Source organism: Gobius niger (genome assembly GCF_951799975.1).
Source record: "Gobius niger genome assembly, chromosome: 9".
Classification (NCBI taxonomy): domain Eukaryota; kingdom Metazoa; phylum Chordata; class Actinopteri; order Gobiiformes; family Gobiidae; genus Gobius; species Gobius niger.
Genome location: NC_136860.1, coordinates 32,256,195 through 32,268,437, shown reverse-complemented (window position 1 = coordinate 32,268,437; position 12,243 = coordinate 32,256,195). Strand labels below are relative to the sequence as shown.

At 40.1% G+C, this 12,243-nt stretch overlaps 1 protein-coding gene across 1 annotated transcript in view; it reads right to left on the bottom strand.

The window, feature by feature from the left end:
* Positions 1-760: 760 nt before the first annotated feature.
* The window catches only part of LOC306968111 (inactive dipeptidyl peptidase 10), a 132,968-nt gene continuing 121,485 nt past the window's right edge, over positions 761-12,243 (bottom strand). The window contains exons 17-26 of the mRNA XM_079563410.1: positions 11,579-11,626; positions 11,210-11,308; positions 9,030-9,099; positions 8,075-8,269; positions 7,929-7,983; positions 5,417-5,516; positions 5,130-5,188; positions 3,319-3,391; positions 2,855-2,928; positions 761-1,268 (exon numbers count right to left, since the gene is read on the bottom strand). Of these exons, the coding sequence (XP_079419536.1) occupies positions 1,131-1,268; positions 2,855-2,928; positions 3,319-3,391; positions 5,130-5,188; positions 5,417-5,516; positions 7,929-7,983; positions 8,075-8,269; positions 9,030-9,099; positions 11,210-11,308; positions 11,579-11,626 (911 nt within the window). The 3' untranslated portion in view covers positions 761-1,130. The remainder of the gene's footprint in view (positions 1,269-2,854; positions 2,929-3,318; positions 3,392-5,129; positions 5,189-5,416; positions 5,517-7,928; positions 7,984-8,074; positions 8,270-9,029; positions 9,100-11,209; positions 11,309-11,578; positions 11,627-12,243) is intronic.

The following is a 12,243-nucleotide window of genomic DNA, read 5'->3' as shown; positions in this document are numbered from 1 at the left end:
TTAAAGGGGGGGTATTATGCAAAATCGACTTTTTCAAGCTTTACATCATGTTGTTATGTCATTCCCTCATTAAAAACATGCCTGAAGTGTTGCCTTGGCACATTCACGTATTTTTGAGTAATCTGTAAAAACTCTGATGGCGGCCATTTTAGGGATAGGTTTGCCTGAGTCCTCCTAGGAACGCCCCACCTCCTGGAGACGCCTCCGAGCTTTCATCACCAGCCGAGTAACCAACCACTGCTCCTCAGCAGAACCCCCTCCCCACTGATGCCACAGACAGCGTGTGGAGGGGGCGTGTCGGAAAGGCTCAGAGGTTCTTAAAGAGACAGAGGCCTATTTCAAGACATTTGCTACAGCCATTTTGAGAGAGCAATTTCATACAAGGCAGTTATTCTAATTTACTGCATTTACAGACCAACAGAAGGTTTTGTCATCATTGTAGTGTGATATAGACTGGTGCTATCTGATTGAAAAAAGCATAATACCCCCTCTTTAAACCAACAGTATGGACCGAAGACATGGTATTACCTATATCTACTGTAAGAGTGGAATGTTTTTGCTCTGAATCAACATTTACTACTGTGTCCGTGGGCAAGACTCATCACTCCCACAGAGGCCACAACAAGCGGAGGTCATTAGGGAGCACATTTCGAAGTGCATCATTGAGCATATACCTTTGAGTCAAATATAAAGGTGCTTCCCGCTGCTCTTTTTGCTCTAAAGAGATTATGGGCAACAAACGTCCACAAGCGATACTTACTGATCACATTACTGCCGTGTCCAGCCTGCGAGCTCCCCTCAAACAAACCAGTGGGAGCATTGATAGGATTGAGTACTTTGAAGCTCAGAAAAAGTCATCCATATAAGAAAGTTTACATGTCTTAGGGTTGATAATACATGTCTATGGTCCATACTTGCTTTTAAAATGTAAAAATACACCATTTAATAATTCCCTGACATTTTGAATAGTAGTATCGCATCCACTACTGTCTTTCTGTACAGTTTATGTCTCTTTGCTCTATAGAAATGATGTGTCTCTCCCAACATTTCCCTCGGCTCACACGGTTTTATAATAAAAGTAAATCACGTTTCATTATAAATCAATGAGCGAGCAGGAGGAGCTTCTTCCTCTAGTCATCCTCCTTGGACGCGTCGGGCGCCACCTCTGGGTCGGCCACGAAGCAGTGCCTGAAGAAGCTGATGACGGAGCTCATCATGTAGTGTCTGCTGCTCACTGACGCGATGTTGTGGCCCTCGTCGGGGAAGATCTGGAAAACATTCAGTCAGTTTTAATGAACACATGGGATTCAACTCACATTACATTATCCATTCTTTAAAATTGACACCCTTTATTCTTGGCATTTTCTCAATGAGCTTTCATGAGGCAGTGAAATGGTTTTCTACAGTCGTGTGAAGTGGAATCCATTTCTGGCGACGACATCATGAAGCCCATTGAGAAAATGTCAAAAGTAAAAAGCAAAAGGCGGCTATTTTGAAGAATCTGTTTAAAAACAGTTCCTTTTGTGCTCATTCATGAATGAACACCTTCAGTGAGAAGCTACAATGTAAATGGTCTTGAAAGTGTTTCTAACCTTTTCTCTCAATTATATGAACTGTGAGCAACTGACTCCAGCTTATTAAAGAAAAATGAAATGAATGCCAATTCAATTGAATCACTCACAACTTTTCAAACAATGAAAGTTGAAATATTTTTTTTTGCATTATGCCATATCCTTTGAGCTGTCTACACTTTTAAAATGTACAATTGGTTTTAGCCCATTTCTCAAATTTCTAAAACCACTAATGTAAGAGTGAGAAATAAAGCACAGATGGTTTCAATGCATTTTTTTTTATTGATTGATTGGATTGATTCATTGTTTATTCTGAGTTCAATGTACATTACACATACACATGACTATTTTTGTGTGCAGCTTTTACGACATTTTAACATGCAGTCATGACATATCACCATGCTTTCGGAATAATACCAGGAGTAGTTCGAAATCCGTGCAGTAATATCTTCACTTTGCTGTGCGGATGCCAAACTACTCCTGGTATTATTACGCCCTACAATATAGTTCCCCCTTTTATCCCCTTAGAAAATCCACATTGTTTAATTTTGTGTAAATATACTTTGAAGTTTAACACTTCATGTAACCATATTTAAATAGGGAAAACGTGGAAGAGCTTGGTAGCTTCTATCTTGACCTGTTTTGGAGCTATAGTGGAGAGAGGGAGAGGCTAAATGCTAACGGCATCTGCTCTGTGTTTACATGATTGAAGGCACGCGTGAAGACGAGACAGGTACACATGAACTCGTCAAAGCTAAGGTAAGAACATATCTCAGTATGTAAAAACGGTGGCCTATTCCTTTAATGGTGAGGTTCACACCTCGGTGATCTGGCAATGATTAAAATCGGCCCTCCACGACACAAACTTCACTACCTCTGCTGTACATAAACTCCGAATGGACTGGGAGGAAGTAAACTTATAAGTTCCCACCCCTTAAGTATCATCATTTCATTAATGTGGGTGGAGCCAATAGCAGGGCAATGTACAGCGTGATGATGCACAAATCTTGCGTGACCAGATAAATATAATTTGTTGGTCTGAGAAGTCTAATTTGTTTTGTGTTTATTTTTGTTGCCTTTTTTGTTGTTGTTGTTTTTTTCCTTCTTTCTTTGTAATACTATTCCAGTAATGCACATTGGTTTGTACCAATTGAACCAATTTTGCGGTTGCTCGTCCTAAGTGCAGTAAAACAATGTCAGACTTGGTTAAATATACTATGGAAAATAACATTAACATCGGACACACTGATGTAAAAACCCTAAAACCGAAATCTTTGTCTGACCTGGAGAGTGTAGTTGACGTTGAGAGACGAGAGCAGCTTCACCAGTTCTGCCGAGTGCTGGAAGTGAACCGTGGCTGCAGAAAAACAAGTCGAAATCTCATAAACCGCTTTGACATAAAAAATAAAAAAAGAGGGAGGGAAATAGCAGGAAATATTTTTAAGATGTGGAGTGTGGATCCGACCCGCAACATAAAACAATGGAAAGTCCTTGAAAACATGACTTCTTCCTACCACTCTGCAGAGATGTTGAAGGCTACAGTAAAATCAATACAGTCAGTAACAGCCTCTGCTCTGTCGAAACCAGTGCTTACAATGTGGGTGCAACGCTGTCTTTTTACTGCAACAGATTTCCACCAAAAGTACGCTCACTCAATCTCGTTATTTTGTCCTTCGTGACGGGTAAATCAAAGCAAATCAAATATGTAGGATACAAAAAACGTGACAGAATGTTATGGCATTATTACCGTCAGCGGTGCCGTGCATGATCAGGAAATTGACAGGATTCGATCTTGTAAAATTTTGGATCAGGCTTGAAATCTGAAGAAAAAGAAAACAAAATATATTTCTTGTAAAAAACAACAACTAGAAAATACAAAATACAATTAAAGCTTTCAAATATTATCACTATTTAACCTCTTACCACCCACCTAAACCGAATGCCTTCCGTCCTCTTTGGCTATAGGCCTGTGTAACACCTCATTTGAAAGCTAAGACCCACAAAACTGATTTGATCTGAGTTTTTGTCACATTTTTGTTCAGTTTGTCACATTTTTGTTGAGTTTTTGTCACATTTTTGTTGATTTTTTGTCACATTTTTGCTGAGTTTTAGTCATATTTTTGTTTAGTTTGTCACATTTTTGTTGAGTTTTTGTCACATTTTTGTTGAATTTTTGTCACATTTTTGTTGAATTTTTGTTGAATTTTTGTTGAATTTTTGTCACATTTTATTGAATTTTTGTCACATTTTTGTTGATTTTTTGTCACATTTTTGTTGAGTTTTTGTCACTTTTTGTTGAATTTTTTTCACATTTTTGTCACATTTTTGTTGAGTTTTTGTCACATTTTTGTTGACTTTTTGTCACATTTTTGTTGACTTTTTGTCACATTTTGGTTGAATTGTTGGCACATTTTTGTTGCATTTACATCCTTGATTTCTTCTCATTTTTTGTGGCTGTTTTAGTGCTTCTTTCCCCAAGAAGCTTTTGGACTGGGGTAAAGCCAAACTGGAGAAAATGTGCTCGGTTCAGGTGGGAATTAAGGGGTTAAAGGGCACCTTTGCTTTCCCTCACAGCATCACTATGATGCTCCAGAATCAATAGTTTTGGGGTTTCTGTCCAGTTTCTGTCCAGTTTTTGGTACAAACCCCGAAAAACAATTGATCCCGAAGCGTCATAAAGGTCACTGTGAGGGAAAGCAAAGGTGCCATGCTGCACCCATAACGCCACTGAGTCACTAAAAGGTCAAATATGCACAAATATCAAGTTTTTTTTTTTTTCACATGCATAGTGCACCTTTAATGCATTTCCTTTTTAGATACAATCTGTGAAAGTGTAATGCTGTTAATAGGAAAAACTTGCTCCTGCCCCCAGCTGGGTCCGGTGACATCATCATATTCTAGAACCTGCAACCCAGCAATAGTCTGTCGAAAAGCTTTTAGATTTGGGTAAAACTGAACTGGAGAAAATGTGCTCGGTTAAGGCGGGGTTAAGAGCATTGTTTGTGCATTTTTTAGCCAGAGTTTACCAAAAAAATGTTCCGATCTCAGTCCAATGAAGACTTGTTGCAATATATTGTGGCTTCTTACGATACGGATATTGCATCACCTAATATCGCGATACAATTATACGTTTTGCGATATATTGTGCATATTTCGGGCAACTTTTTTTTTGGTCAGGAGTGTAACTAGCAGCCTTACGTTCCGATGTACATCATTGAATTGGCGAATTGTGTGTTTGAATGTGCTCATAGCTCTACAGCATATAGTGACGGTTAACGTCTTAGCACACATTTATATTTGATTACTTTCTATTGTGCTGCAAAAATAAGTTTCAGTTCTAATCACTAAATACCTAAAGTCAAGGTCAAGTCAATGCATTTGTTTCAATAGCTTCTAAAGTTCACAGATAAACAAGCCACATTAATAAAGCAAATCCTTCAAGTCAGATTGAAAACATGTCCTATGTGAGAAAATATGTGAGAAAATAAACATTGTACTATTCCATTGCATTGACGGCCCACGTCTTTGTGCCGGGAAGCCTTGAGCCCACACACGTACTTGATATTTGTGCTCGTCGTTCAGTGGAGGTCCGAAGTATCTCTCTGTGAAGGCCGACGCTTTGTGAAGGAGACAAGACAGACGCACAATGATTTTTTTTTTTTTTCTTCTACGGCAGGCAATATTTTTAAAAGCCACAGACTTTTGAAAGCTGTGCATGCATTTGCACTTGAATGGATGTTGGCTGATGTATGCAGTGGTAAATCCGGGTGAAGTGGATACATTTAATCCAGCTCCAATACATCTTTTATCCGTATGTTTTTTCAATTAGGAAAAATGTGGCCTACCGTACAGTCTCCAGTTGGTGATGGGAGCGACAGCCACGCCGCACTTGAAGATGTGGTTATAAGAGAGGAGCATGACGGAAGACAGGAAGCCTCCATACGCCTGAGACGAACAGGGGAAAAAAATAAAAAAGCAGAATATACTGTACACTGCCAAACCCCCCCCCCAAAAAAAAGTGTTCTGATCTGTTGTTTCTGCAGTTGGTCAAGTCTAGGTTCAGAGGTTCAGCAACTCTATGGCCCCAAAGATTAAGATCAGCTGAACATCCTGAATGACCAGGTTCTTCCATCAATGGATTTCTTCTTTACTGGTACTGGCATATTCCAAGATGAATGCCAGATGATCGGGCTCGCATTGTGAAAGTGTGGTTCAGGGAACATCCTTTTCACACATGGATCGGTCGCCACAGAGTCTCCAGATCTTAACCCCATTGAGAAGCTTTGGAATGTGCTGCGCAGTGATCACACTCTCCCATCATCACTACAAGATCTTGGTGGAGAAGAATGAATGCAGCACTGGATCTTTGGATATTTTAGACCAGGGGGAGGTAACGTCAGGCCCGAGGGTCAAATCTGGCCCTTCAGCACAGAACCTCTGGCCCTCAAGATGATTTTGAGAAACATTATCACACAATTTAGAGAGCACTTTCAACATTATTAGACTTAAATGGAGGAAAAATAAGTCAATACACCCAATTAGGTTATATATTATGTACAACACTGGTATTTGAAGGAAGTGCACTGGAAAAAAAATAATCGTTTTAAAGGAATTGGCCACCGTTTTTATATACTAAGATATGTTCTTACCTAACCTTAGTCGAGTTAATATATCCCCGTCTGGTCTTTGTCCGTGCGCTCTGTCACGCAAACGGAGCACATACGCAGCCTCTCCCACATGTCATATAGCTCCAAAAAAGCTCACGATAGAAGCTACCAAGCTCTTCCACCTGTTCCCTATTTAAATAAAGTTACGTGAAGTGTTTTCATGCGAAGTATATTTACACAGAAATGTAACATGTCGATTTTATAATCAGATAAAAAGGGGTACTATATTGTGAGGCGTAATGATACGAGGAACACAGCGTCTGCGCAGTAACTTCTAAAGACTTCCCCCGCTCACTTCCGTCAATAGAAGCTGCGTGGTGCGCACTGAATGGGTGCTGCTGCCGGATGCTCTCTCATCGAATGCAATTTCTCCATCTGTGAGATTAATAAAGTATCATCTTATCTTATCTTATGCCTACGTAAGGCCGTCGTGCCTGCTCGCCCCTTGTTAATTTCTGCGCATGCGCACTTTCAGGCCTATGTGAGTTACGCTGTTAGCCATTCATTGCTGCTCGCAGAACGCACCGAGTCATTTGAAAATGGCACAGGGTCGCAAGAGAAAAAGTGTCTTCGAAGTGTATGAGAAGAAGAGAAAGGCTTCAGAAGAGAGAAACAAGACCAGAGTGTTTTTGGGACGTGGAGAGGGCGGTTCTTTCCTAAAATTCGGGAAAATCCTCCTGTATACCTTTAAGGAAGAAATAACATAAATCTAATTGAATTAACAGATCAAATCTCGGGATTGAATAGATTTGGTCTGGTCTTAGATGAGATAAAACCTCTAGTAGTTGTTATTCTCTTAATTCAGATAATTTTGTGTAATTTCAAGTTAAAAACAATTGTCTGATTTGAAGTAGGTTTTATTCTTGTTCCATTGGCGCTAGCATTTGTATCTTGGATTTGTTCAAGCTGACTCAAATTCAACATAGAATAACTTTTATTCAAGCAATTTTAGGTAATTTAATTTAATTTAAGATGGTCATTTTTCCAGTGTTGTGCTTTACTTTTAAATTGTTACTGAGAAAACTCTAACAAACAAATATGGATTGAATTTGGCGAAGGAACGTGTCATGTGATATTCCTTTCTGAATGCAAATATGTGCTACTTTTATGTACAGCTTTTATAGGATTTTAGTAGGATATACAAATGTACTGATACACATTTTTGTATGGATTTAAATACTGTTTTTACTTTTTGTCAATGGATTTAGTGGGACCCCAGGAAGAATAGCGACAGCATGACTGCGCTAATGGGGATCCTTTAAATAAACAATAAACAATAAACTTTGGGCCAATAATCATCGGCCCTCGGTCTGTTTACAATAAAGAAAATCCGCCCTCCGCCAAGAAAACTTGCCTACCCCTGTTGTAGACGCTTATTGAAACACTGCCACAGCGAAAGCCCATTTTTTGTGGTTACTTTTGTTTTGGTCAGGCAGTGTATTCTACTCGATGTTTGCTGCATTCACCGACTTTTCAAAGACAGATTTTAAAGTGTACAGTGAGTACACAACTAGTCATCCAAACCCTCGGAGTACACCGCTCACAAAGAACAAACTATGAATGTTTCATGTGCAAAATAAAGGAATGGTGAACTTGCACCATATAATCTTTGGAAATTTCAAATCTATTTTGAACCACATTAAATATGAAACTATATTTTCACAAGAAAAACATCTATGATCTCACTTACTTTTCCGTACACTCCAACTCTGCTGCCGTCAATATAGGGCAATCTGGTCAAGTACCTGTGAATTCAAAAGTGCACATGTTCAGCTGCTCTATTATCATAGGCTATATTAATAAATCAATATATCTAATAAACGTTATTGTACTGACTGCACAGCGGTGATGTGATCCTGAAGTTCCAGAGTGCCCAGTCTGTGGTGCAGCTCGTGGAGAAGCCTCTGTCCCTCGAAGCCGCTGCCCCGAGCGTCCAGCCGAGCCACGATCACACTGTCAGAGCTGACCAGCACCGAGTCCCAGTCCAGAGAGAACTGCTCACTCACCAGCTGGCCACCGGGGGCGCTGTCACTGGAGAGGCAAGACGTGAACGCTTCGTCACCACAATCTAGTGCTGTATTGTTTTATTGAGATGGAAATTACAAATACAAATTGAATATTGCATATCTCCCATTCCAGCTCTTACTAACAAACAAAAAAACGATTAGAGTGGAAGATGTACACAATCACGTGACTCGAGAAAATAATCAATGGCGCTTTTCCAGATTATTATTCATTCTCTCTCCATATTTGGCGGTAAGCATTGCCATATCTATACTGCCCACACTCTCCACAGTCTTTGTCAAATGTAAAATAGACTAAATGAATGAAAATGTCTGAACGCAATACGGTTTTAGAAAGAAGAAAACAACAGGTACAGTAGTTCTGGATCTCCCTGAATTAAACAACAAAGCTATTGATAAAGGTGGTAGTTGAGGTCCACTGCCTCCAATGTGCCTCAATTACAAAACATATCGTTAGTCATCTATCAAAGCAGGTGCTAAATAACAAGTGCAATTTGGAAAATATCATACAGCATTACATTTGTGAGCAAGTTGCACCTTGAAATTGCCTGTATTACAGTATTAAGGCCCTAAATCTGATCTGTAAAAGGCTCTCATTATGTAAAGATAAACTGTTTTTGTCTGTTTTTGTAGAAACATACCAGGTGCGCGGGAAGTATTTCAGTCTGACCACCACTAACTCTCCACATGCAAGTGATCTTGGGTCAAAGGCATGTTTTCCTGTCTCATTAAATGCTGAACCCAAAGAAACATTAAAAAGATCTTACAGAATCAGCAAGAGTGGGTACAGTTGTCCCTCATCCAGATCCACCGGGATGGCCAGCTCCAGACGCAAAGCTGCAACAGAAGATAGACAAGATGGTGAACATACTGACAAAACACACAAGTCAAAGCTAGAAAAACAATAGTCTGCACATTGAGGATCATGTATAGGGTTGTGTCTGCAGGAGTGGCTGGTGCTTGTGGTAAACTCTCACATTGAGGAGCTGATCCAAGTGCTAACTGGTGTGAACTCGAACTCTCAGGTCAGATTAGAAAGCTTTCTCTTGTTAGAGGCCATGATGGAGGCTTTAGACAGACACTTCAGCTACAATGATACCGGAAAGGTCATTGGTTTGTGCTTTCATCCAGCCCGATGTGGAGCCGTTCAAAACTGTAAGACTAATAGTCCTGTGATACAATACATAGTTGTCTACATGAGCTGAAAGGCCCCTGTACATTCACCATAGCAACAATAGCATGGATGGAATTGTATTGTTCAGAGGGTTACGTCAGTGTATTACTTACTTTTTTTCAATCACATAGCACCAGTCTATAGCACACTACAATGATGACCAAACCTGCTGTTGGTCTGTAAATGCAGTAAATTAGAATAACTGCCTTGTATAAAGTTGCTCTCTCAAAATGGCTGTAGTGAATGTCTTGAAATAGGCCTCTGTCTCTTTAAGAACTTCTGACCCTTTCCGACACGCCCCCTCCACACGCTGTCTGTGGCATCAGTGGGGAGGGGGTTCTGCTGAGGAGCAGTGGTTGGTTACTCGGCTGGTGACGAAAGCTCGGAGGCGTCTCCAGGAGGTGGGGGCGTTCCTAGGAGGACTCAGGCAAACCTATCCCTAAAATGGCCGCCATCAGAGTTTTTACAGATTACTCAAAAAGACGTGAATGTGCCAAGGCAACACTTCAGGCATGTTTTTAATGAGGGAATGACATAATAACATGATGTAAAGCTTGAAAAAGTCGATTTTGCATAATACCCCCCTTTTACAATTACCTATTACTTACTTACTGACTTTATATCACACTTGGTTACCAGTTTACCTAAGAAATAATACAAACTAATAAAGAGCAGGGAGTGGACCACAGCACAACAAGCATGTGGAGTGCTGAAGTGTGGCGTGTGTGCGCCAGGTATTTGCCCACAAACCCTTGGTGAACATGCCAACCCATTTTACAGAATGCCTTACACATAGCACATTAAGTTTACAAGACCGTACCACCTTGTAAATGCCCAATCTAGTCTAATCACTGTTTGGTTAGTTTACAACAGGCGCTCTTGCCACACAGGGTTCAATCCCAGAACGGGACCTTTCTGTGTGGAGTTGTTCTGCCCGTGTCTGTGTAGGTTACAACGGTTTCCCCACCACTAAAACCATGCTAGACATACCAGTCAGTTTGGCCCACAGTCGGTCGGCTTAGGATTAACCCAACGTCTGATCTACGCAATTTCGTTGTACAATTGTATAATGACACAAATTAACAACATTTTGTTGTTGTTTGTAAAACGGGACTTCCAGAAGCTAAATGTAGCTTATGAGTAGGGCCCATATATAAACTATTTATCAATATAATAATAACAATACAATGTGCAAATGCTCCACCTCCACTTCCACAACAAAAGAAAAAAAGTGTTACATCATTTGTACTCAAACATTGTATGTTGTAGGCTATACAAAATTACAGACGGTAAATGGACTCAACTTACATAGCGCTTTACAGAAAGGAACCAGTCACCCATTCACACTCTCATTCTCAAAACCACAATGTTCAGTTGCGGGAGCTGGAATTCGAACCCACGACCTTCCGATCACGAGACAACCCGCTCTACCAACTGCACCACCGAAATATCAGAAGAATTAGTTATTTAAGGGCAAAGGGACAACAAGAAATCTGCCATATGGGTTGGTATTATCATAAAGTAGAAACAGATTTTAAATATATTCATAGAAGGTGATGCTTTTATAGTGCTGTCAATCTCAGTGAGGGAGAGCTTGGGTGAAAGGTGTGTTCCATAAGTCCACTGCAGACTGTAGCTACTGTTTACCTCCACTGAATATGGAGAGAATGCGTTTTGTACCTTGTGACACGTTTTCTGTAACGTGTATCTGTGAAAAAACGCTCTAAATAAACTTTCCTTTCCTTCAATGTATAAAAGTAGTGGAAAATTCACCGTTGTTGTTGATGGGTATGATCCTCCTCTCGCGTCTGGGAACGGTCCTGTTGACGAGGTAATGTCTCAACTCCACCCCACTGTCCACCGTCTTCAGCGCTGCATAACCAGACAAAATCCTCTATTAGAAAGAATTCCGGCTGCACTCTAAGGTTCACATCCATAAGTCCCTCCTAATGCTACAGCTCGGCCTGATGTCCACATGGCAAACATTGCCTTAGCCAAGTCTCCAGCGTCCCACCCTGGGCTTTAATGACTGAATGAGCCTTAATCACAGCATTAATCTGGTAATGCCCTTTGTGTTTACTGTTCACACACTGGAGCACAGAGATAATGCCGGCTCTAAGAGGTCACAATGTTCAGACTTACTGCTCATGTCGCTGAGTTTGTGGAGGGTGGTTTGGGGTATCCCTGGTCCTGCAAAGAGACAAAATATATGTGCAATATGAAGTATGAACATCACCTCATGACTTGATCGGATGAAATAAAGCCTTTTGAGCCCTTTGGGAAGGAGACAAAGGTAATATGCAGGATTGCGCAAACATGCATGCAAGAATGAAACATAACTTTATTTATAAAAGCAGTTTCATTCACAGTCAGGTTTTGTGCCTTCATAAACCAGGGTTTATATGGGCAGCAGCAAGTCAGGTTAAATGCCATGAAAACCTTTGAGTAAATCATTGTGTCCAAAACTGCAGCTGAACATGCTTTGGACCATAATGTTGGATTTTCTGATGAGCTTGATGCAGCAAAATTAGTCGAGAAATGTTGTTCTTATCAAAGAAATTTAGATTTAATGCCAGTCTGAATCAAATATAATGATTTCAATGACATTTACACATTAACATTTTTTTTTTTTATGCACCATGGAAACCCTGTGAACAAACCTGTAAAATCGAGGCACAACATTTGACATACACCACAAATGAAAAGTAATTTTAGTTGAACTTTGAAATCAGGATTAACAAAGCTTAAGTAGGATTTGATTCTGCTCACATTTGACCTTTCATACGTTAGAATAAAACATTAGCTTA